The sequence below is a fragment of the Cherax quadricarinatus genome, chromosome 5 (assembly GCF_038502225.1).
Source record: "Cherax quadricarinatus isolate ZL_2023a chromosome 5, ASM3850222v1, whole genome shotgun sequence".
In the NCBI taxonomy this organism is placed as follows: Eukaryota; Metazoa; Arthropoda; class Malacostraca; order Decapoda; family Parastacidae; genus Cherax; species Cherax quadricarinatus.
Window position 1 is genome coordinate 52,872,175 of NC_091296.1, and position 27,999 is coordinate 52,900,173.

The 27,999-nt window shown below is 39.6% G+C and overlaps 1 protein-coding gene across 13 annotated transcripts in view; it reads right to left on the reverse strand.

The window, feature by feature from the left end:
• RyR (Ryanodine receptor) overlaps positions 1-27,999 on the reverse strand; it is a 388,707-nt gene that overhangs the window by 77,445 nt on the left and 283,263 nt on the right. For all 13 annotated transcript variants that reach the window (XM_070101968.1, XM_070101970.1, XM_070101962.1 and 10 more), the window contains 6 exons: positions 27,465-27,738; positions 26,264-26,443; positions 25,342-25,473; positions 16,073-16,234; positions 8,104-8,328; positions 4,610-4,719 (listed from right to left, as the gene is read on the reverse strand). In XM_070101968.1, coding sequence (XP_069958069.1) covers positions 4,610-4,719; positions 8,104-8,328; positions 16,073-16,234; positions 25,342-25,473; positions 26,264-26,443; positions 27,465-27,738 — 1,083 coding nt within the window. The remainder of the gene's footprint in view (positions 1-4,609; positions 4,720-8,103; positions 8,329-16,072; positions 16,235-25,341; positions 25,474-26,263; positions 26,444-27,464; positions 27,739-27,999) is intronic.

Sequence of the window (27,999 nt, forward strand, 5' to 3'; positions counted from 1 at the left end):
TGGCATGGTCTCTGGGGCCTGGGAGGTCTTCGTCACCAGCGGGCGTGAGGTAAGTCGAAAGGTTAGGTTACATTCAGCCTTGAGACCCAAGATGTTAAGGCTCGTGGCTGAGGCCAGACACGGTCACCAGAAACTGACGTCTGAGTAATACCAGACAAACAATTCGCATGTCTGCTGATTATCTCGATTGTGTTGGTTAGTGAGCTGCATAGACCCCTTTACTGTATTTATATCAACTATATGTATATATGAAATTAGGTGCGCCACCTCAGCCCTCTACCAGGTAGTTGGGTAACGTTACCATGGTGGAAAGGCTCGAGAGGCCTTAGCGAATGGCAAAACTCAGCAACTCTTTCCAGGAGTATATATCGGAAAGATTTCCTTTTACCTCAGAATTTACTGTGGTTTATAGCCTATGACTTAGGACAAAATTTGGATAGAGTTTGAACTGCGAATAATAACCGTAAAACTGTTTTTATCATATTGTATCTTTTTATAACAAAATTATTCACGAGTTCGGCATATTTCTATCGGTAGTAGGAAATTGTTAAGTTAGCTGAGAAATGCTAATTGTGACAGAAAATTAAAAATGCTGTTAGCAACATTTTATGCTAAACAGCTGAATATTATTATTATAATCAAGGGGGAAGCGCTAAACCCGGAGGATTATACAATGTGGAAGGCATTGCTTAATTCGGGGAACTAGCTCAGACAATTTTTCACCAACATCAAGGAACCTTCCTTGAGGGGAACAGCTGAATAGACAAAGGGTTTAAGTGATTTATAAGCCATACAATTCCTCTGAGGACATAAGGGTAACAAATCTTACCGAAACTGAAGGATTCAGATATTCATAAATATTACTGGTTCTTTATAGCAACTACTGATTTAGGTTTCATTTGATTTTCATAGCAATGTTTTCAAAAATATATATTTGTACGAATTCAGCGTTAAGAAATTTCGGATCGCCTATCTCAGAGGCATGAAGGGCAATGACACGCAGAAATGTGCAAAAATAACAAGCATCCACTACCTAAGAACCACCGTAGCTCAGTACTAAGCTGCAATTCCGATTGTTTGTGGGTTTCTGATTATTAGTTGGAAAATAATCAACTCCATTTGTAGCACAGAGGCTAGGAACGGTTATCATGTTTAATGGGAAACGTTATACCCGTTTGGGGGTCATCTAGTGCTTGATCCGACGAAGAGAAAGAAAAGAATAGTTTTAACTGTAAAATACCTGTTATAATATGCCAAAAAAAATCTTCCTTAAAACCGTATCATTTCCTGTAGCTTTATAGATGATCTATGGAAGCAGCTCACAAACTTTTTCCAAGTTAATTAAGAGAACTGAGGGTCTGGTGATCGTGTCTGGTAAAACAAATAAGCTACATCTTACTACCTTCTGTCAGGTAGTAAGACAACACAGACACGTTAAAAGCATAACTCCATTTCAAGTCATGAAACAATCATATCACCTCTACGTAAATATTTAAATGCTGCCAGCATAATAGACTTGAATGGTCCCCAGGTAACGTAATTTTTTTTCGCGAGGACCACGTCAAGGCCCAGTGTGATACTTATATTTCTTCCCAGCTCTGCTAGGCCAAACCCTTGACACAACACTACAACCACTGTGCCAAGACAATGTAAGAGTGAATTAATTGTAAGAGAGACTAACATTATCCCGAAACTGTCTTCACTCTGACAAGGGTGATATGCTTGTATTAGTATCAGTGCCTCTGATTATTATGCTACAGCTTTACACGTTTCTATGGATAAATTCAACCTGAATGGTGCCCAGTAACATACAGATATTTTCAAATCAGCCACGTCAAGGCTTGTACCGATGTTTGTATACCTCCCAGCTCCTCTAGGCATAACCCGCACGTATGGTACCACCACACATTTATTTGGGTCATGACTAAACAAAAAGACACAATATCGGGACTTTGGCATACCGTTGAGGGTCTCCCTAACGCTGCTGTAAGTCTAGAGCACTATGGTTGTTACAACCTAGGTTGGGGTTATTATTATTATTATTATATTCATGGGGAAGCGCTTTACTCGTAGGAGTCATATAGAGCCTGGGGAGTGGGAGGTAATCAGGTACCATCCAAGGAAAGGGAGAATAGCTTTATATTCTTGGTCTAAGAGCCTTTCACAACATCAAAGTTTGCCCCTTCCTTGAATGTGAGTTCAGCCTAGCGGAGCTAGGAAGACATTCAGCGATTTGCGCACTGACGTGGCCCAGGAGGAAATATTTGCACACGTTACTCGAGGATCATTCGGGTGTAAATACGGTAATAGAAACCTCACATAAGGCTTTATCAAGAAAATCCGTGGCATTGTTAAAATTATGCATTAATACCCTTGTCAGGGTGCAGACGGATTTGTAACATTGTGAGGGTATCCAGTACTCTGGTATGTCAGTTTAAAAGCCTTTCCACTACACGAGGGTCATTAAGGCTGCTTGTCAGCTATACACCACCAGTCAAGGATACTTTAATCTCTAAAAAGAAAGAGAATAAAGTAAACTCGTCGTATATGCACAGATACACATCTGGGTGTACACGACCTAAATTTAATGGTTAGTGTTAAGAAGCGGGTTTGGCTTCTTGCGAGGCTGGAGAGTCATACAAGCGTCGAAATTATTAACCAATTACAGTGACTGAAACAAGTTTCATACAAACTATGGTTTGGCAACAATAGGAGAATGAGAAACTTAATGTTATAATATTAATTCTGGGTTAACTATAACATTGCTCCTGGGTTAACTCTCTCTATGCATTTTTGACTATGTGATTGCTGCGTTATATAGGTAAATTAATGCTTAAGAATACCAGTTTATCCCTCGTGAACAGGTCTTAATAGTCTAGTTTGCAATACAAGTTAATTTAAAACAAAAATGAGACATGGAAATATTTCTTATATTTTCGACGAGAGAGTGAGCCGGGAGCTAGGGAAGGCCAGGGCTCAAGAAGTGTCTTCGACCCATTACCTTCGGATGTTATAGAAGGGAACGGAGCGCAGACAGGCGATGGCGGCTCGCTTGCGGGCAAAAGACAGCAGCTTCCTCCAACCCGAGCGGGAGGCGGGGGGAGTGCAGGCCTGTAGGCCGCCAGCACCAGCTGTTAGTTGGTAGCACAGTTATCATAACAAGGCCTCCCGCCACCCATCACTATAAACTACCCACCAGCCTAACTCTCCATAAGAGCTCTTCTGCGACTTACTCTCACTCACACGCTTGCCATGATTTGAATAACAATGCAATGTGCAGAAGTTATTGAAGTTTGTAAAATAGCGTGAATGAAGTGAGCGAAGACTGAGCCTGAGTGTGGAGAAGCGAGGAGTTGAGTAGTGTTAAGAGAGGTGGGTGGCGAGGAGCATCAACACTTGAGGGACCACCAGCACCTACCCGCCACACTAACACCTTCCCTGTCACTTCACACACGCCTGAGAAGTAATGTCAGCATTACGAAATCTGACACACACACACGAATGCTAAAATAGAGGAAGACGCTAGCAGTAGTAGGAGAGTGGGTGGCCCTGGATTCAGACACTACGCGGGTGGGGCATCCAGCAAGCCACAACCTCACACTTATCAACTATGACAGACTACAACAGGCAAAAGCAGTCAGCTCATACTGTTTACGAGCACGTCCGTCTGCTAGGATAACTTTAAAAGGTTTGCAAATCAATGAAAATTTAAGAGGAGAGGAGAAACAAATTATTCCTCTTAAGGTCAACAAGACCAACATGTTAATTAAAAGACCCCTAACCCATATATATATATATATATATATATATATATATATATATATATATATATATATGTATATATATATATATATATATATATATATATATATATATATATATATATATATATATATATATATATATACACACACTCTATACATTATGTGAGGTTGTGTCTCCCTGGTTATCTACTGAAGTAACTCACGTTAGTATGTTATATTGCCACTAAGTCAAAAAAAAATTGAAACGTTGATCACACAGGCCTGTTTGATTTTTTCCATTGTATTTAAATATAATTCAATGTAAAGTTAGTTTGGTTATTTGGCTGGAATGATCATATATATAGAAACAAAAAATAACTGAATATTTATAGAAAAACGATGAAGAATATTTGAATCATTTGTAAATGTATGATAATTTTGGAATAAAATCATGCGCGTAAAATATAATAATGTACAACAATTTATAAAGAAGCTGAAATAATAGTCATGATGCAGTAATTCACTGTCACACTCAAGTTTTAATACACAGGTCACATTCTCTGGGTAATTAAGTGGTCAATGGTCATGCAACAATGGTGGTTCAAACTCGCAAGCAACTGCGTCAAAGTCTCTTGTTCAATAACTTAAATGCATCAGTGTTATATCATGATTAATCTGAAAACTCGAAATGCTGAAGAGTGATTACTTTATATTAACGTAAATCTTTTTAATGAGTGTGATAATATAGAATGCGCTATTGGTTACTAAGACTTTGCAAGCAGTTGTAGGAGGGAGCAGCAGCGGTAGCAGCAGCATCACCAATACACACTGGGCCCAGGAGCTGCAGTCCCTGGAAACCCAGGTACCTTGGCATCATGTGGAGGGAAGTCTGTCTGAAGCAGGCGATGACAGCACGCTTCCGCTGGATAGATACAACGGAACGCCACACCTCCTTGGAGGTCTGCGGGTGATCAATCTGTCGAGCCGCACCAACGTTACTAAACGTGGCAACAACAAGAGGGAAGCTTCACCACTCACAACCAACATAAGAAATGTGTCCTTGTTAATGACCGGCCACAATAAAAACGTTTTTACCTCCCCTCCCCAACACACAATGAGCCAAATATTAGCAAGTTTTCAGGCATATAACGGAGTGTGCGTGTTGACATTAATACCGGTATAGAAATAACAAAGACAGACTTGATAAATCTCGAACCGAGGGATACCAAAAGATGAATTAGACATATGTGCAACACGTGAATATCTTTTATTTTGGAAACGTTTTGCCAACCAGTTTTTTTTTTTTAACTGAATAAAGAAAAAACTGTCTTCAGCATACAGTCTCTACATTGAACTGTAAAAAGACACTGGCTGGAGAAATGTCTTCAGATACAAAAACTCAGATGTTGCGCTTGTGTCTGATTCATCAGCTTGTCGGTATTGCATATTATTGTAAAAATGCCGGAAAAGGAGAAAGTCATGAAGAGTAATAGTGAGCAAGAGAAGAATCGTTGGCGACGGATGGAATATAAAGGTAAGTAAATCGTTAAATTTTCTTTCACTACCTGTTACCAGTGTAGGTTTGACGTTTGTATCTTATACATCTGAAAGTAGTAGGCTAGTGTCTTAAAGGTAGTTAGATTTTGCCGCCGAAGCGGCTAGTCAGTGCGCCCCATATCCATCCTGTGGACGGTATCGTAAGAGCATATGGATACGCAGAAGGTCTCATAAGAACTAGGACCCAATAGGGTTAAGAAGAATATATCCAAATATATATCTGCAGTTGTCTTATCTGTTGCAAGCACATTAAGGATATTTACTTAATATATCTGATATCATTAATAAAATAATTTAACATCACATAGGTTATTATTCTGTTTATCTACATTTCTCAAAAAGTGGACAATAAAACTGTGTTCAAGAACGTGACCATACAACTGGCCACATATTTTGCATTTAGTATGATTATCATCTGTGTGTCTGCCACGCTGCCAGAAGTACTTGCAGTCAAGCATAAAGATTTCAGTGTCTGAAGGGAAAATTGAAGAACAAGCTGCATAAAATTTTATTTTAAAACGTCTTTTTTGAAGTATCCATCTTTGGAGGACGTTGAGTAGTACATAGAACTCACTCAGGGAAGCAACATGGGAAGAAGTCGTGCCATGAAGTATAAACCAGAGAGAGACAGAGACAGACAGACAGACTGCAAAAGACTTCACGAAGAGCTCATAATTTTAAAAGAGGCAGAGACCAGAGCTTACTTAGTTGTAAGTCAAGGTTTGTCTCAATCTTTGCTTTCCACGAGGCACTTTCTGAGTGTCGAGTAATAACTAGGCACTTTCTAAGTGTCGAGTAATAACTAGGCACTTTCTTAGTGTCGAATAACTAAGGCACTTTCTTAGTGTTGAGTAGTGGTGTGTCCTCCTCTTACCTGCTGACAGTACACAGTGTAGCTAGTACAAGGTCTAGGGCAGTAACCCGTGCTACATACAGATGTAACAGGTGCATGTAGGGCAGTGCCCAGTGCTACGTACAGATATAACAGGATAACATGTGCACGAAGCAACACATACATGTACATTCATATGGCACTTGTATACATGCAATAAATACCACGTAAAGGAGAATTTATGAAAGAAATATACGGAGTCATTATTCACATGTCATAAACACGTCAACAATAAAAAATGATAAATAAAAATGTCATGGGAGGGTGAAAAATAAAATACATGCAAAGACCATGTGCAGGAACTCTTGTAGCATTCACAGTGAACATTGTGAACACTACAGTGAACACTGTGAACACTACAGTGAACACTGTGAACACTACAAGGAACACCACAGTGAACATTGAACACTACAGTAAACACTGAACACTACAGTGAATACTGAGAACACTACAATGAGCACTGTGAACACTACAGTGAACACTGTGAACACTACAAGGAACACCACAGTGAACATTGTGAACACTACAGTGAACACTGTGAACACTACAAGGAACACTGTGAACACTACAAGGAACACCACAGTGAACATTGTGAACACTACAGTGAACACTGTGAACACTACAAGGAACACCACAGTGAACATTGTGAACACTACAGTGAACACTGTGAACACTACAAGGAACACTGTGAACACTACAAGGAACACCACAGTGAACATTGTGAACACTACAGTGAACACTGTGAACACTACAAGGAACACTGTGAACACTACAAGGAACACCACAGTGAACATTGAACACTACAGTAAACACTGAACACTACAGTGAATACTGTGAACACTACAATGAGCACTGTGAACACTACAGTGAACACTGTTAACACTAACGTGAACACTACGAACATTAGCATGAACACTGAGAAAACTAACGTGAACAGTGTGAATACTACAGTGAACAACGGTGGGAACAGTGATGTGCACCTTGTGAACAGTGGCACGAACAGTAGCATGAAAAGCGATGTGAACAGTGTAAACAACAGCAGTATGAACAGTGATGTGAACAGTGCAAACAGTAGTATGAACAGTGATGTGAACAGTGCAAACAGTAGTAATGGTAGTACGAACAGTGCAAACAGCAATAATTGAGGAATGAACCGTGATGTGAACAGTGTGAACAATAGTATGAACAATGATGTCAACATTGCAAACAGCATTATGAATAGTGTAAATGGTAGTATGAACCATGATATGAACAGTGCGGTGTTATGAACCGTGATGTGAACATTGCAAATAGTAGTATGAACAGTGATCTGAACACTGCAAACAGTAGTACAAAATGTTGTATGAACAGTACAAACAATAGTGTGAACTGTGATGTGAGCAGTACTTACAAAAGGTTATGTGAATAGTGTATATAGTGTGAACAGTGATGTAAGGCATGTGAAGTGTAAAAAAGTAATGTGAAAAGAGCTAGCAGTGACGTGAAGGGTGAATAATGACGTGAACACAATGTGTGTTTCTACGCTATAATGATGTAAACACAATGTGTCTACATTCTACCTATGCCAGGCAGGCAAGCAGGAAGGAAGGAAGGGAGGTAGAGAGGCAGGAAGGAATGGAGGAAAGAATGAAGTAATGAAAAAATGAGGGAAGGAAGGTAGTAGGTAGGTAGGCAAGAATGTGAACGTTGCAAAAAATAAACATACACAGAAAGACACATACACAAAAAACTTACACAGAAAGACATACATAAAGGCAGGGAAAGGGAAGTGAAGGCGTCAAAAAAGGGCAGGGTTGGGGGGTGGAAGGAGAAGCAGGGAGGTGTGACAACGCCCACTAAGCGTCATATGTCACTACTGCTGAAGACTTGCGACAGGCAGGTTGGGAGTGTTAGTGAACTGAAGGAACTCACGATGTGTAGACCGTAGAGCACTTTAGCCATAGCCACGATGCGGTAGACGGTATCGTCGACGGTCGGAACCAGCTTCTTGTCGTCTTCGTCCTCTCGAGGTTGTCGGCCGCCACCGAGGCGAGAGTACAGTGTGTGCTGCCAGTTCATGGCATCGGACGGGTCGAAGTTATCCGGCAACGTCAACTGGGTCTTGGCGAAGTCTCGGATCTCTAACTCTGAAACTTTCTGCAGAGACATGCAAGACGCACTCACTTCACTTGGATAAAACAATTATGGTAAATTCCTGGGCTGTTTATGACACTGCTAAACTTACATCAATAATGACAGTACATTGCAAATGTAAAGAGTATTAATAACAAGGCTATATATTAGCAAGATAAAAAGTGATGATATGAAGACTGTAGCTGGTAAACTTACCTTACAAATGCTAGGTTTGCTTAACTAATAATAGTGTATGTAAGTTAAGGATATATTAGCTTGTGAAATAAATATTATGAAACATTAATCATTATATATTTATATACGTGAATACACCTCTCATTATATACTTAAAATTTCCACTCCCGTATTTGCTTGGATATCCTCCTCTTTTCTGCAACTTTGCAAGCTCCTGATGATGTGTTGATTGCAACACGAAAGGCCTAGAGCCAGCATTCTACTCCCCACGTGGTTGTTTTGTGTGTGTGTGTGTGTGTGTGTGTGTATATATATATATATATATATATATATCTATATATATATATATATATATATATATATATATATATATATATATATATATATATATATATATATATATACATATATATATACATATATATATATATATATATATATATATATATATATATATATATATATATATATATATATATATATATATATATATATATATATATATATATATATATAATGTCGTGCCGAATAGGCAGAACTTGCGATCTTGGCTTAAATAGCAACGTTCATTTTGCCATATAAGACAAGTGAAAATTTGTGTATGCAATAATTTCGCCAAAATCATTCTGAACCTAACGAAAAAAAATATATTTCACTGTGTTTGTTTAGTATTAAATTATTGTAAACAAATCTAAAATATATTTAGTTGGGTTAGGCTAAAATAAATTGTTCTTGTTATAATACGGTTAGGTAAGTTTTCTAAGATTCTTTTGGACAAAATTAAAACTTTTTACATTAACATTAATAAAAAAAATATATCTTTAAACGTATAAGAGAAAATTTTAGAAAGGACTTAATTTTAAATGAGTTCTTGCTAATTGACCAGTTTTACATATTCGGCACGACATATATATATATATATATATATATATATATATATATATATATATATATATATATATATATATATATATATATATATATATATAATGTCATGCCGAATAGATAAATCTGGTCAATTAGCAAGAACTCATTTAAAATTAAGGACTTTCTAAAAATTTTCTCATACGTTTTAAGTTATATTTTTTCATTTATGCTAAAGTAAAAATTAATAATTTTGAACCTTTGAAAACTTACCTAACCTTATTGTAACGATCGCAATTTAATTTTGCCTAATCCAACTAAATATATTTTAGATAAGTTTACAATAATTTAGTAATAAACAAACACAATGAAATTTTTTTTTTCGTTATGTTCAGAATGATTTTGGCGAAATTATTGTATATACAAATTTTCGCTTGCCTTATTCGGCAAGAAGAGCGTTGTTATTTAAGTCAAAATCGCAAGTCTTACCTATTCGGCACGACAAATATATATATATATATATATATATATATATATATATATATATATATATATATATATATATATATGTATATATATATATGCAAAACAACCACTGTGAAAGAATAGAGAAATTCCAAGTGCTTTCATGACTACTCACATTATCAAGGAACAATGAAAGTAAAGCATCAAAGGAAGGTATATAAAGGGGTAGCCCACACCTCACTATCAGATCCCACAACAAAGAAACACCTGACGCGAGACAGCAGGCCCGCCGGCAGAACTAGACAGGTCCGAAGGACCTGTCTAGTTCGGACAAATAATAATTTTTTACATTTCTTATTTCTTGGGTAGAATAGTTTGTTGGTGGGTTGTGTGAAGGACCTGTCTAGTTCGGCCGGCGGGCCTGCTGTCTCGCGTCAGGTGTTTCTTTGTTGTGGGATCTGATAGTGAGGTGTGGGCTACCTCTTTATATACCTTCCTTTGATGCTTTACTTTCATTGTTCCTTGATAATGTGAGTAGTCACGAAAGCGCTTGGAATTTCTCTATTCTTTCACAGTGGTTGTTTTGCATATTTTGAAATCACATGTTTACTGTGATCTTACTGTATATATATATATATATATATATATATATATATATATATATATATATATATATATATATATATATATATATATATATATATATATATATATATATATATTTTTTTTTTTTTCAACAAGTCGCCCGTCTCCCACCGAGGCAGGGTGACCCAAAAAAGAAAGAAAATCCCCAAAAAGAAAATACTTTCATCATCATTCAACACTTTCACCACACTCACACATTATCACTGTTTTTGCAGAGGTGCTCAGAATACAACAGTTTACAAGCATATACGTATGAAGATACACAACATATCCCTCCAAACTGCCAATATCCCAAACCCCTCCTTTAAAGTGCAGGCATTGTACTTCCCATTTCCAGGACTCAAGTTCGACTATATGAAAATAACCGGTTTCCCTGAATCCCTTCACTAAATATTACCCTGCTCACACTCCAACAGATCGTCAGGTCCCAAGTATCATTCGTCTCCATTCACTCCTATCTAACATGCTCATGCATGCTTGCTGGAAGTTCAAGCCCCTCGCCCACAAAACCTCCTTTACCCCCTCTTTCCAACCCTTTCGAGGACGACCCCTACCCCACCTTCCTTCCCCTATAGATTTATATGCTTTCCATGTCACTCTACTTTGATCCATTCTCTCTAAATGACCAAACCACCTCAACAACCCCTCTTCTGCCCTCTGACTAATGCTTTTATTAACTCCACACCTTCTCCTAATTTCCACACTCCGAATTTTCTGCATAATATTTACACCACACATTGCCCTTAGACAGGACATCTCCACTGCCTCCAACCGTCTCCTCGCTGCTGCATTTACCACCCAAGCTTCACATCCATATAAGTGTTGGTACTACTATACTTTCATACATTCCCTTCTTTGCCTCCATAGATAACGTTTTTTGACTCCACATATACCTCAACGCACCACTCACCTTTTTTCCCTCATCAATTCTATGATTAACCTCATCCTTCATAAATCCATCCGCCGACACGTCAACTCCCAAGTATCTGAAAACATTCACTTCTTCCATACTCCTCCTCCCCAATTTGATATCCAATTTTTCTTTATCTAAATCATTTGATACCCTCATCACCTTACTCTTTTCTATGTTCACTTTCAACTTTCTACCTTTACACACATTCTCAAACTCATCCACTAACCTTTGCAATTTTTCTTTAGAATCTCCCATAAGCACAGTATCATCAGCAAAAAGTAACTGTGTCAATTCCCATTTTGAATTTGATTCCCCATAATTTAACCCCACCCCTCTCCCGAACACCCTAGCATTTACTTCTTTTACAACCCCATCTATAAATATATTAAACAACCATGGTGACATTACACATCCCTGTCTAAGACCTACTTTTACCGGGAAGTATTTTCCCTCTCTTCTACACACCCTAACCTGAGCCTCACTATCCTCACAAAAACTCTTAACAGCATTTCGTAACTTACCACCTATTCCATATACTTGCAACATCTGCCACATTGCTCCTCTATCCACTCTATCATATGCCTTTTCTAAATCCATAAATGCAATAAAAACTTCCCTACCTTTATCTAAATACTGTTCACATATATGCTTCAATGTAAACACTTGATCTACACATCCCCTACCCACTCTGAAGCCTCCCTGCTCATCCGCAATCCTACATTCTGTCTTACCTCTAATTCTTTCAATTATAACCCTACCGTATACTTTTCCTGGTATACTCAGTAAACTTATTCCTCTATAATTTTTACAATCTCTTTTGTCCCCTTTCCCTTTATATAAAGGGACTATACATGCTCTCCACCAATCCCTAGGTACCTTCCCCTCTTTCATACATTTATTAAACAAAAGTACCAACCACTCCAACACTATATCCCCCCCCTGCTTTTAACATTTCTGTCATGATCCCATCAGTTCCAGCTGCTTTACCCCCTTTCATTCTACGTAATGCCTCACGTACCTCCACCACACTTACATTCTGCTCTTCTTCACTCCTAAAAGATGGTATACCTCCCTGGCCAGTGCATGAAATTACCGCCTCCCTTTCTTCCTCAACATTTAAAAGTTCCTCAAAATATTCTCGCCATCTACCTAATACCTCCCTCTCCCCATCTACTAACTCCCCTACTCTGTTTTTAACTGACAAATCCATTTGTTCCCTAGGCTTTCTTAACTTGTTTAACTCACTCCAAAATTTTTTCTTATTTTCATTAAAATTTCTTGACAGTGCCTTTCCCACTCTATCATCTGCTCTCCTTTTGCACTCTCTCACCACTCTCTTCACCTTTCTTTTACTCTCCATATACTCTGCTCTTCTTATAACACTTCTGCTTTGTAAAAACCTCTCATAAGCTAACTTTTTCTCTTTTATCACACCCTTTACTTCATCATTCCACCAGTCACTCCTCTTTCCACCTGCCCCCACTCTCCTATAACCACAAACTTCCGCCCCACATTCTAATACTGCATTTTTAAAAACATTCCAACCCTCTTCAACCCCCCCCCCCCCCACTACTCATCTTTGCACCAGCCCACCTTTCTGCCAATAGTCGCTTATATCTCACCCGAACTTCCTCCTCCCTTAGTTTATACACTTTCACCTCCCTCTTACTTGTTGTTGCCACCTTCCTCTTTTCCCATCTACCTCTTACTCTAACTGTAGCTACAACTAAATAATGATCCGATATATCAGTTGCCCCTCTATAAACATGTACATCCTGGAGCCTACCCATCAACCTTTTATCCACCAATACCTAATCTAACAAACTACTTTCATTACGTGCTACATCATACCTTGTATATTTATTTGTCCTCTTTTTCATAAAATATGTATTACTTATTACCAAATTTCTTTCTACAAATAGCTCAATTAAAGGCTCCCCATTTACATTTACCCCTGGCACCCCAAATTTACCTACTACTCCCTCCATAACATTTTTACCCACTTTAGCATTGAAATCCCCAACCACCATTACTCTCACACTTGATTCAAAACTCCCCACGCATTCACTCAACATTTCCCAGAATCTCTCTCTCTCCTCTACACTTCTCTCTACTCCAGGTGCATACACACTTACTATAACCCACTTTTCACATCCAATCTTTATTTTACTCCACATAATCCTTGAATTTACACATTTGTAGTCCCTCTTTTCCTCCCATAGCTTATCCTTCAACATTACTGCTACTCCTTCTTTAGCTCTAACTCTATTTGAAACCCCTGACCTAATCCCATTTATTCCTCTCCATTGAAACTCTCCCATATATATATATATATATATACATGTGTGTGTGTGTGTAGAACAACCACTGTGAAAAAAAATAGCAAAATTTCAAGCTCGTTCCTGTCTTCTCACATTATCAAAGAGCTATATATATATATATATATATATATATATATATATATATATATATATATATATATATATATATATATATATATATATATATATATATATATATATATATATAAGTCGTGCCGAATAGGCAGAACTTGCGATTTTGGCTTAAATAGCAACGTTCATCTTGCCATATAAGACGAGTGAAAATTTGTGTATGTAATAATTTCGCCAAAATCATTCTGAACCTAACGAAAAAAATATATTCCACTGTGTTTGTTTAGTATTAAATTATTGTAAATAAATCTAAAATATATTTAGTTGGGTTAGGGTAAAATAAATTGTTTTTGTTATAATAAGGTTAGGTAAGTTTTCTAAGATTCTTTTGGTGCAAAATTATAAATTTTTACATTAACATTAATGGAAAAATATATCTTTAAACGTATAAGAGAAAATTTTAGAAAGGACTTAATTTTAAATGAGTTCTTGCTAATTGACCAGTTTTACATATTCGGCACGACATATATATATATATATATATATATATATATATATATATATATATATATATATATATATATATATATTTATATATAAAAGCAAGTTTTGCAAGGGCTCTCGAGTACAGTATTGTCATCATCAGGGAGTGTAATGTGTAACGCATTGGAGCTACATACAGCCAGGCAGAGGTAGATTTTGTACACAGGAAGAAGAAAGCATTTCATCTTTTAACTGAGGCACTGGAGCAGTAGTGATCACCTTGAGATCCTTCACTCTCCTAACTAACCTCTCGCAACAGCTTATTCAGGAGGAACTTGAGAATGCAGTTTTCCTAACAAGAGAGGTCGTCGTATCTGCTGTAAATGAGCTGGAATGATAGGTGAAGCCCTGTGCTTGATGGTCTACTGGGTACACTTGAAAATAGCACCACAAGATGCCTCTTTATATCTTTCCACGGAATAATTGGTACTATATCAGAATGTGTTTGACTGCTATTACGTGTGCATAGTTGAGTTCCCTTTTGTGATGGGTAGTGGAATGTGTCTTGCATTCCTTTCCTCACATCTACATAAAAGGAGATGCTATAGGCCATGTTTTGCCAATATGTTGCCACATATACACTTATATTCGCAGAGTATAAGGGAAAGAAAGATATACAAGAATACCAAGAACCTGAGAATTAATATGTATAATACACAGAGAGAAATTACGGATGGACAATGTAAAATTCCAGCACGAGGAAGTGCCGTAGTTGAAGGAAGCTGTGTCATTATTAGACGCCACCAAAAAACAGCGAACAAAAACAGCTGTCAAGGCGAGCCTTTGATATTGTTTTCACAATTTCTGGGGAAGCTGACGCAAGGGAAAATACTGCGAAAGTATTATCTTGCCAGGGTCTTTCAATAAACTTGTAATAATAAATATTCCCAAAATTCCTCACATGCTCTTGGAGGGTTCTTCCTTGCCAGTACGCTCAAGACAGGCAAGAAGCTAGGGCTGTAAGTTATGGAATATGGATACATAATTGTCATTCCAAAATCAAATTGGGTGCATTACTTGATCTAACTGGGATTCTTTTTTGGGGGGGATCCTTGCCACATTCCCTTACTGTCGAACGAAGGTCTGCACAAGATATAGGTTAGCCTGGGAAGGATGAGGCGCTTTTTAATTAAGTAGAAGACAAAGTGGAATTTCACGCTCGTGAAAATAACAGTACTATGAGGAGGAAGAATTACAGTGGAGCCTAACAGCCAGCACCAGAGGTGTGAGGTTACTGTGCCTGCCCCTACACATATACAATTTAAAAGGAAAATACGAAATTTTGTTCTCAGTCCGTCAATTGTAACAGGCTCCACTACTGACCAATTTTTTACTGAATGATAAATGAACAAATAATTATAGATATCTATATCATCCGTCATCTGTTTCATTCACCGCAGAACATTCAGATGATACTCGAGAACTGTGGTAATGGTGTTGGGACTGAAAGGTTCCACGACCAAGTTGTTTACGTCAGTGAAGGTTGAGGCTTCTGTCTGATAAATCTCACTATGAGGGCGATTGCTTGGGATGCTTTTACATGTGTAAAGAATGAGAAAGAAATCCAGTCACTTCTCTTTAAGTGATCTCACCCAATTACAACCTGGTCACAACCCGTTATCAGCGAGTCTTCTGCATTTGCTAGAGGCATTTTAGCAGGACTACTAAATGAACATAAAATTAAGACCTAAGGTATTAATATTATAACATGTAAAGTGTCCAACCTGAACAACAAACTCTCTATACTGACCGCGAGGAATTTTTCTTTGCAGTGCTGCACTAGTTCTTGTTGCCTGCCAGCGAATAGGTTGAGGCCGACGGGCAGCAGCCGCTTGAGACAGGCAACCATGAGGGATGATGCGAGCTCCTTCTCTTTGCTCGCCTTCTTGCCGCCTGTTCGCTTCTTCTTCTTCTGTAAACAGTATTGAGAAACATGAATCACAGGCTGGAACTTAGTGTATAATTAGGGAATTTTAATTTCAAAACACTGATGCGGATTTTAACGAACAGGGGATATATTCTGTAGGAACTCCTAGAAGTGTTGAAAGGTATGGAAAATGGAATTTTAATGCATTCATTAAACAGAAAGAGTGTTGTCATGCGAACCTAAGAAGGGGAGTGTGGCTGCCGGTGGACAGGCTAGGTAAATCCTAGATGATCAAAATGTCTCAGTTCATTTCTTTCTGGTCTTTCATTATTTTTTAACATTAGAAAACCCACACTTCTCACCTAACTACAACATCCGTCGTGTACAACAGTCGATAATTTGTTCTGAGATGAATTATATTTTGTCCACTTCTTTCCGATCATCTTTTATTTTGTCATATTGCAAGTATTGCCTACAAGCGTGGATGACAGTTGCTTGGTGCAGAGGAAGCCTTAAGGGACGCGTAAGTTCCCCTGTTTCTTAATATGTTCATTTTCTCCCAATAATCTACCTTGTTCATGACTTTCGCATTTCTTCTTACTATCTTTGCCTTTCCAGAAAGGTACTACGTATGCCTTTCTGAAATAATGGAACTTCTGCCTTTCTTAAGAAAGGTACTGACTTTGCCCTTTTGTAAAGATACTTATCTTTGCTTATCTAAAACATGATACCACATTTGCTTTGCTTAAAAGTTTTTTTGTTTTTTGCCTTTCTAAAAAGTAACTTTGTCTCTCTATAAAATAATTATATTGGCTTTTCTAAAAAATGTAACACCTTTGCCTTTCTAAAAAGGCACTGGTTATGTCACTCTCCAGACATCTAGCACATTCTGCATTCTCCAAACATATCTAGTGTAAATATGGTATCCCCACTCTACCCCCCAGTCTACAATAGGGTATCCCCAGTCTACAATATGAAGGGTCTCCCCAGTCTACAACAGGGTAACCCGTCTACACTCAAGATACTTTTACTTATTCTTTTATACCATCCACACGGATTATTTCCCTAAGGGATTATTTTTCCCTCCGGAGGGTTGTTGCCTTAGCCCTTCGCTTTATGTATTGTCTGCCTTGATAATTCCCCATGATTTCCTTTTTTTTCTATTCACTTCTCTCTGGTACTATCATTATGTATCGTGAAAATACGTTCAGCATCCTTGCAACATTTAGTTTTCTTCATACATTCCCTGAGAACCCCCAACCAGAGTAAAAAAATGTTTGATTAGAAACAAAACATCAACAATAGCAGCAGAAAATTAAAATATATTCATCAGGTTTTGCATATATTTCTGTTTGCGTCCCTTCGTTCCTCTGAGATTGTACTCGTTAGGTCTGGTACAGTCCTGTACTCACCCATATGTAGTTAAGAGGTCGAGTCAAAGCTCCTGGCTGACTCGCCCTTTTATCATTAAGGAGTGTTATGACACAATGTGTTTCCATGAGATAATTATGTGTGCTCCACTTTGAGTACATGAATGTTAAATTCTGAGTTATGTAGCAGGTAGAATGGATATTTCCACATAAATAATTATATCTTGATTTTGTGAAGCATTTTTCTTACTAGAATGGTATATATTTGAATACAAATGTGTTGAGACAGCGAGCCTCGCTTTTCACAGCAGGGATATGTGCTCGCTCCACTCTTTTTATAGCCATCGGCAGACTTAAGAGACAAGGACAAGCCAGCGTGATGCATGCATAACAAGACCCGTGAGTCTCAAGCAACAACTAGGCAAAACAAGAATGCTTAAAAATCAATAAAATAAAACCACAGTAGAACATAAACTTAAGCAAATGCTTAGCAGCAGAGACAGTGTTGGCACCATCCCTCTGGTAGGTGACTTCAGGCACAGACAACACTTGATTGCAATATACGCTCGTATAGAAACATTTCCAGGGTGAACGTAACAACATTATGTTTTGCAAAATATACATCCACAGCTTCTTCAGCATAACTGTGTAGGTAAAATTTTTATATATGGATGCAGGAAAAAATTCAAACAGTGCTTACATCGAACAGAGTAAACAAACTAATGAATCACAGGCGGTGGCCTCAGTACGAACGATATTCGACAAGTGGCTGAAATCATACACACACTTAGGTACTCAACACTGCTGAGATCACACATATAATAAGGTGCCCAGGGCACTGCTAAGACCACACAGAAAAGGCACTCAGTGCTGCTGGCATCACTCGTCATCCAGTGAGGTGTCCACTAGCACTGCTGAGATCACCTATACCAGGTACTTAGCTCTACTGAGAAGAGTCATCGTCCACACAGACAGAAAACGCATCAGGTGACTCGCAGTTTCAACTTTGCTAACAGCAACAAAGTCACACTGTTGATGACAAGACACACTGACAGTCACACGGCTGATGACAAGACTTACTGACAGTCACACTGTTGATGACAAGACCTGCTGACAGTCATACTGTTGATGACAAGACCTACTGACAGTCATACTGTTGATGACAAGACCTGCTGACAGTCATACTGTTGATGACAAGACCTACTGACAGTCCCACTGTTGATGACAAGACCCACTGACAGTCACACTGCTGATGACAAGACCTACTAACAGTCACACTGCTGATGACAAGACCTACTGACAGTCACACTGTTGATGACACGACCTGCTGACAGTCACAATGTTGATGACAAGACCTACTGACAGTCACACTGCTGATGACAAGAACTACTGAAAGTCACACTGTTGATGACAAGACCTGCTGACAGCCACACTGTTGATGACAAGAACTACTGACAGTCACATTGCTGATGACAAGACCTGCTGACAGTCACACTGTTGATGAAAAGACCTACTGACAGTCACACTGTTGATGACAAGACCTGCTGACAGTCACACTGCTGATGACAAGACCTGCTGACAGTCACACTGCTGATGACAAGACCTGCTGACAGTCACACTGTTTATGACAAGACCTGGTGACAGTCACAATGTTGATGACAAAACCTACTGACAGTCACACTGTTGATGACAAGACCTACTGACAGTCACACTGTTGATGACAAGACCTGCTGACAGTCATACTGTTGATGACAAGAACTACTGACAGTCACACTGCTGATGACAAGACCTGCTGACAGTCACACTGCTGATAACAAGATCTACTGACATTCACACTGTTGATGACAAGACCTACTGACAGTCACACTGTTGATGACAAGACCTGCTGACAGTGACACTGCTGATGACAAGACATACTGACAATCACACTGTTGATGACAAGACGTGCTGACAGTCACACTTTTGATGACAAGACCTGCTGACAGTCACACCGTTGATGACAAGACCTACTGACAATCACATTGTTGATGACAAGACGTGCTGACAGTCACACTTTTGATGACAAGACCTGCTGACAGTTACACTGTTGATGACAAGATCTGCTGACAGTCACACTGTTGATGACAAGACCTGCTGACAGTCACAGTATTGATGACAAGACCTGCTGACAGTCACACTGTTGATGACAAGACCTGCTGACAGTCACTGTTGATGACAAGACCTGATGACAGTCACACTGTTGATGACAAGACCTGCTGACAGTCAAACTGTTGATGACAAGACCTGCTGACAATCACACTGTTGATGACAAGACGTGCTGACAGTCACACTTTTGATGACAAGACCTGCTGACAATCACCCTGTTGATGACAAGACCTGCTGACAGTCACACTGTTGATGACAAGACCTGCTGACAGTCATAGTATTGATGACAAAACCTGCTGACAGTCACACTGTTGATGACAAGACCTGCTGACAGTTACATTGTTGATGACAAGACCTGATGACAGTCACACTGTTGATGACAAGACCTGCTGACAGTTACATTGTTGATGACAAGACCTGATGACAGTCACACTGTTGATGACAAGACCTGCTGACAGTCAAACTGTTGATGACAAGACCTGCTGACAGTCCCACTGTTGATGACGAGACCTGCTAACAGTCCCACTGTTGATGACGAGACCTGCTGACAGTCACACTGTTGATGACAAGACCTGCTGACAGTCAAACTGTTGATGACAAGACCTACTGACAGTCACACTGTTGATGACAAGACCTGCTGACAGTCACACTGTTGATGACAAGACCTGCTGACAGTCACACTGTTGATGACAAGACCTACTGACAGTCAAACTGTTGATGACAAGACCTACTGACAGTCACACTGTTGATGACAAGACCTACTGACAGTCACACTGTTGATGACAAGACCTACTGACAGTCACACTGTTGATGACAAGACCTGCTGACAGTCAAACTGTTGATGACAAGACCTGCTGACCGTCTTAATATCAGTAGCACTCGGCAGCTACTGCACACAATCAGCAAATACTGTACACAGTTAGCAACTAATATACACAAATAAGAGCCACTGTACACAACCAGCAACTACTGTACATTAACAACCAGCAACTACTGTACACAGACAACCAGCAACTACTGTACACTAACAACCAGCAACTACTGTACACTAACAACCAGCAACTACTGTACACTAACAACCAGCAACTACTGTACACTAACAACCAGCAACTACTGTACATTAACAACCAGCAACTACTGTACACTAACAACCAGCAACTACTGTACATTAACAACCAGCAACTACTGTACATTAACAACCAGCAACTACTGTACACTAACAACCAGCAACTACTGTACACTAACAACCAGCAACTACTGTACACTAACAACCAGCAACTACTGTACACTAACAACCAGCAACTACTGTACACTAACAACCAGCAACTAATGTACATTAACAACCAGTACACTAACAACCAGCAACTACTGTACACTAACAACCAGCAACTACTGTACACTAACAACCAGCAACTACTGTACACTAACAACCACCAACTAATGTACACTAACAATCAGCAACTACTGTACACTAACAATCACCAACTACTGTATACTAAAACAGCAACTGTACACTAACAATCAGCAGCTGTACACTAACAATCATCAACTGTACACTAACAATCAGCAACTGTACACTAACAATCATCAACTGTACACTAACAATCAGCAGCTGTACACTAACAATCAGTAGCTGTACATTAACAATCAGCAACTGTGCACTACAATCAGCAACTGTACACTAACAATCAGCAGCTGTACACTAACAATCAGTAGCTGTACATTAACAATCAGCAACTGTACACTAACAATCATCAACTGTACACTAACATTTAGCAGCTGTATGCTAACAATCAGTAGCTGTACATTAACAATCAGCAACTGCACACTACAATCAGCAACTGTACACTAACATTCAGCAGCTGTATGCTAACAATCAGCAACTGTACACTAACAATCAGCAACTGTACACTAACAATCAGCAGCTGTACACTAACAATCAGCAACTGTACGCTAACAATCAGCAGCTGTACACTAACAATCAGCAACTGTACACTAACAATCAGCAGCTGTACACTAACAATCAGCAACTGTACGCTAACAATCAGCAAATGTACACTAACAATCAGCAACTGTACACTAACAATCAGCAACTGTACACTAACAATCAGCAACGTGTACATTAACAATCACAGACTACATGCACTTAATTAACATTAACTTTGCCTGGCTAATATTTGCAAAATTGTATTTATGTTGTTTACACCTTTAAAACAAACACTTGAAAACAACAGAAAGGTGGATATATTTTCATTTTGCTTTTATTCACAAAGAAAATACACTCAGTGGCCATTTTATCAGGCACACGCTTCTAGTACTGGGTAGGCCCCTCTTTCTCCCCTGAACAGCCTGAATTCTTCATGGCCTGGATTCAGCAAAGTGCTGGAAACATTCCTTTGAGATCCTGGTCCACTGTGACACGATAACATCACGTAGGTGCTGTAGATTTGTCGGTTGCACATTCATGCTGTGAATCTCCCGTTCCACCACATCCCAGAGGTGCTCTAATGGATTGAGATCCGATGACTGTTAAGACCACTGGAGCACACTCAACTCATTGTTATGTTCGTGGAACCAGCCTGAGATGACATGTGCTCTGTGATATAGTACCTTATCCTGCTGGACGTAGCTACTGGAAGGTGGGTAGATTGTGGCCATAAAGAGATGCACATGGCCAGCAACAATACTCATGTCACCCTGAACCGCTGACACAAGGCAGGATGTGTCCATAGATTCATGTTTACGTCAAATTCTGACCCTACCATCTGCATGTCGTAACAGAAATTCGTCAAACTAGGTGATATTTTTCCAATCTTCAACTGTCAAATTTTGTTAAGCCTGTGCCCACTGTGGGCTCATTTTACCGTTCTTAGCTGACAGAAGTGGGACCCGGTGTGGTCTTCTTCTGCTGTATCCCATCCACTTCAAGGTTTGATGTGCTGTGCGTTTAGAGATGTTCTTCTGTATACCATTCTTGTAATACGTAGTTATCTGTGTTACTGTCGCCCTCTTGTCAGCTTAAACCAGTCTGGCCATTCCCCTCTGAACTCTCTCATTAAGAAGGCCTACAAAACTGCCGCTCACTGGATGTTTTGTATTTTTCACACTATTCTCTGTAAACTCTACGTAAAAATCCCAGGAGATCAGCAGTTTGAGATACTCAAAACACCCAGTCTGTCTGGCACCAACAATTACTCAACGGTCAAGTCACTGAGATCACATTTCTTCCCCATTCTGATACTCAGTCTGAAAAACAACTGAACCTCTTGATCACGTCTGCGTGCTCTTAGGCAGTGAGGTACTGCTATGTGAATGGTTCATTATATATTTACATTAACGCGCAGGTGTACAGGTGTACCTAATACAGTGGCCACTGAGTGTATCTCCGTTTAGGTATATGAAGAGGAGCATTTTCGAAAAAAAAAACTCTAGACAAGTGTGAACCAGTTGTAGCTTTATAAATACATGTAGAAAAGGGGACAAATATATGTAGAAAAAGGGGACAAATATATGTAGAAAAAGGGGACAAATATATGCTAAAAATGGGGACACTGAAAGTGTTGAGCAAATATACAAAGAGGAGGTTATATACATACTGCCATCACCTGAGGTCCACTTTGCTTTCAACGATAAGACAAGAGAATGTTTGTATGAGCGGGATCCAGCAAGCAGTTTCTCCTAGCTCAATTGTTTTTTTTATTACTAGCAAAACATTTTTGCTTTAACAGCATCAACATAAATGTGGTTACAAATTAAAGAAATCTGACAAGTGCATGAAACGTATGATTAATAAGTTATGAGCTTTGTACGTATGAAGGTGTTCATGTTTGTACGCAGGTGTACAAGTAAACCTTACGAGGATTTACAGTACTACTACTACTACTAATAATAATAATAATAATATTTTTTTTTCAACAAGTTGGCCGTCTCCCACCGAGGCAGGGTGACCCAAAAAAGAAAGAAAATCCCCAAAAAGAAAATGCTTTCATCATCATTCAACACTTTCACCACACTCACACATAATCACTGTTTTTGCAGAGGTGCTCAGAATACAACAGTTTACAAGCATATACGTATAAAGATACACAACATATCCCTCCAAACTCCCAATATCCCAACCCCCTCCTTTAAAGTGCAGGCATTGTACTTCCCATTTCCAGGACTCAAGTCCGACTATATGAAAATAACCGGTTTCCCTGAATCCCTTCACTAAATATTACCCTGCTCACACTCCAACAGATCGTCAGGTCCCAAGTACCATTCGTCTCCATTCACTCCTATCTAACACGCTCACGCACGCTTGCTGGAAGTCCAAGCCCCTTGCCCACAAAACGTCCTTTACCCCATCTCTCCAACCCTTTCGAGGACGACCCCAACCTCGCCTTCCTTCCCCTATAGATTTATATGCTTTCCATGTCATTCTACTTTGATCCATTCTCTCTAAATGACCAAACCACCTCAACAACCCCTCTTCTGCCCTCTGACTAATACTTTTATTAACTCCACACCTTTTCCTAATTTCCACACTCCGAATTTTCTGCATAATAATAATAACAATAATAAAAGAGATGGTGGTTGCAGACAATGATCTTGCAAGAGTCCAAATTCTTCGTTTAGTTGCATAGTAATGACGTCTGAAGGTGGCATAGATATGAGTGTGACCCTCTTTCAGCATGTTAAAATGGTTCATATAAATTACCCACCACAATACTTTATATAAACTGCCAACGCAACAAGTTTTACATATATTACGAACATAACATCATACCTTCAACAATACTTGCTGCCACCACGGTGATGCCTGGGAGAAGGGTGTATATTACTGTTAAGTTAAAGGATTATACCAGGACTGGCTGGGTTATGTCTTTGGTCTGACGGGTGTGTCTGTGGTCTGACTGGGGTGTGTCTGTGGTCTGACTGGGGTGTGTCTGTGGTCTGACTGGGGTGTGTCTGTGGCCTGATTGGGGTGTGTGTCTGTGTGATTGAGGTGTGTCTGTGGTGTTACTGGGGTGTCTGGTCTGACTGGGATGTGATGGGTCAAGGAAGGTGTGAGGGAGGAAGGGATCAAGGAAGGTGTGAGGGGGGAAAGGGGTCAAGGAAGATGTGAGGAGAAGGTTAAGATAGATGTGAGAGGTCGGTAAATTCTGGAAGCCGCATCAACAGCAGCTCTGTCGTCTTATGCAGCGATTTTATCTGCTAGAAGAAGCCTAGTCATCTCTGATTACAATTGTAAAATTCACAACTAATCTTCCATAGTTAAATTCTTGAACAAAGTTAATCTTACAAATAACCCCGAGGAACATTTTTTAACTAGGAATCTAAGTGCTGCATGAGGTAAGATGATATGCTTATAATAAAGAACTTACGCAGAGTAAATTCATCTTAATTATCGTACTACCGACAGTAACTTTCAATGGGAGAACGTTCCGCTCTCTGTAGAGCTTTATTAAGTCATGCTCTATGATTACACTAAGCTCTGCACAGAGCGAAATGTGGTTATCAATGTGTGTCTAATTTTAAGAAGTGACTGTTAGAGAGGTTATCCTGACTAGAAAGAGGAGGAGGATTAGGCTACTCAGACTTAACGATGAAGGTCATGTACTGAAGAAACAGTAAGTGCTGGGTGGTGCCCCATACCTTAACTTTGCCGCCTCCTGCGGCGTCAGGAGCTGTAGTAACGCGGTTACGGCTCGATGCTGAAGGCATAATCAGCGTCATGTTGTCGATCTCGTTCTGGCTGATGAAGTTGGTCTCTTCTCGACGGAAGTACTGGAGATGACAAGGAAGTAGTCAGTATATATAGTGTCACTGTCCTCACGACGGAAGTACTGGAGATGATAAGCAGTATACACTGTTCCAGTGAAAGCAGTTGAAGATTTATAGCTGCTGAAACGTATTATTTACAGTATGAAGACGCTCTGAGTGCTTAAACATTTAAGAAAGTAATGCTGCTGAAATTAAAAAGTGAATCTCTTACGGAAGAAAACTTAAAAAAATATTTTTTTTGGGGTTTTCCACTGTAAATCAGTTGTTGCAGTGAACTATTTCCAAACTTTTTTTTAACGGTGAATTCCTTATATTCGTTGAGTGTGTCTGCTTCCCTATGATCAGCAACACCATCCTACTGACAAACACTTAACGGAATATCACACCAGCTGTCTGACGTTCATCAGGGTAACTAGGCGTGCCATAATGAATTCATGTAGGAAACTTAACACAGATGTACAAGAGATATCAGTGAATTAGACACATGTGTAACATCTGGGTATCTTTATTTGTAGATATTTCGCCATCCAGTGGCTTTATCAATACAAATGTAGGGCTATAATGGGAAGACTGTAGAACTATATACAAAAGACGAGGTAATCCCTGCAAGACTGCAGAACTATATATCTCGTCTTGACTGATTACCTCGTCTTTTTTATATAGTTCTACAGTCTTCTCGTTATGTCCTTGAATTTGTATTGGCAGATATTGTACATGTGTCTAATTCTTCAAATTGTCGGAAATGTATACCAATCATGTACAGAAGATGTATTATTCAAGCTTGCATTATTACCTGTGAGTTGGACCAGATGTGGAAGATCTGAGCTACGCGGTTGTAGACATCCTCGGCCTCTGGGACATCATTCTTGAGCCAGTAGTTCCTCTGCTGGTCCACGTACTTGATGAGCAAGGGATAGAAGGCGTATATATCTCGCGTCAGCAGCTGCCACTCCTCCTGCAGCTGACCCTCCACCTGTCAGGCATAACACAGCCATTACTACACTCCTCGATTTTAACACAACAGTAATAACATTTACTGTTAACAGGAAATCAACATCGTGGTTCTTGTGCTGAGAGTGCGTCAGTAACTTGACACTCGGCCAGAAAAAGAGAAATTTAATAAATATGAAGGGCTAAACCACATGTGAGTAATTCAGGGCAAGGAGTGGTGAAGGCTCTATCCTGAGACTTGCTAATCTCGTAGCCTGGCATCTCCCTAGCAGCCACCTGGCTATACAATCTATGAGGTATGATAAACCACCTGGCTAGTATCTTCTGTGAAGTACGATAACTCACCTGGCTAGTATCCTTTGTGAAGTATGATAACCCACCTGGCTAGTATCCTTTGTGAAGTACGATAACCCACCTGGCTGGTATCCTCTGTGAAGTACGATAACCCACCTGGCTTGTATCCTCTGTGAAGTACGATAACCCACCTGGCTGGTATCCTCTGTGAAGTACGATAACCCACCTGGCTTGTATCCTCTGTGAAGTACGATAACCCACCTGGCTGGTATCCTCTGTGAAGTACGATAACCCACCTGGCTGGTATCCTCTGTGAAGTACGATAACCCACCTGGCTTGTATCCTCTGTGAAGTACGATAACCCACCTGGCTTGTATCCTCTGTGAAGTACGATAACCCACCTGGCTGGTATCCTCTGTGAAGTACGATAACCCACCTGGCTGGTATCCTCTGTGAAGTACGATAACCCACCTGGCTTGTATCCTCTGTGAAGTACGATAACCTCCTTGGCTAATATCCTCTGTGAAGTACGATAACCCACCTGGCTAGTATCCTCTGTGAAGTACGATAACCCACCTGGCTAGTATCCTCTGAGATACGATAACCCACCTGGCTAGTATTTTTAGTGAGGCATGCTAGCCTGCCTGGCTAGTATTCTTAGTGAGGCATACTAGCCCACCTGGCTAGTATTCTTAGTGAGGCATGCTAGTCCACCTGGCTAGTATCTTCAGTGAGGTATGATAACCCACCTGGCTAGTATCCTCAGTGGTTGACTTAAGGAAGCTCCTGAGGTTTTCTTCCTTGTTGAACATGTACTCAGTGCGCTTGTGGACACGGTCAGCCAAGGGCAGGTAAGAGTCTCTGAGGAGCTCTTCGCTGGAGTTGATGATGATCTGCTGGGTGTAGCCAGCGATGCGGGTCATCCAGGGTGCGTTCTCCACTCCCACGTTGTACATGATCAACCTCAGCACCAGTCGCAGCAGCTGGTTCATGTGTTCGCTGGTGACCATCGACACGTGGTTCCTGCCAAACATCACCAGTTGACGATTAAGACATATGTGCAGCAAGTGTTGTACATGTGTCTTTTTCATCACCATTGTTATAGTAGATAACGAGGGAATACCAACAAATTGTAGGTGATACAGACACACAAGCAGCAACTGGAAAATTGATTAAGACAATGTTTCGCCTTCACAAAAGGCATATTAAAGTCAGACTTGAAAGCCTGCTATGCAGGCGAAACGTTGTATTTAATAATGTTTCTAATTACTACGTGCATGTCTT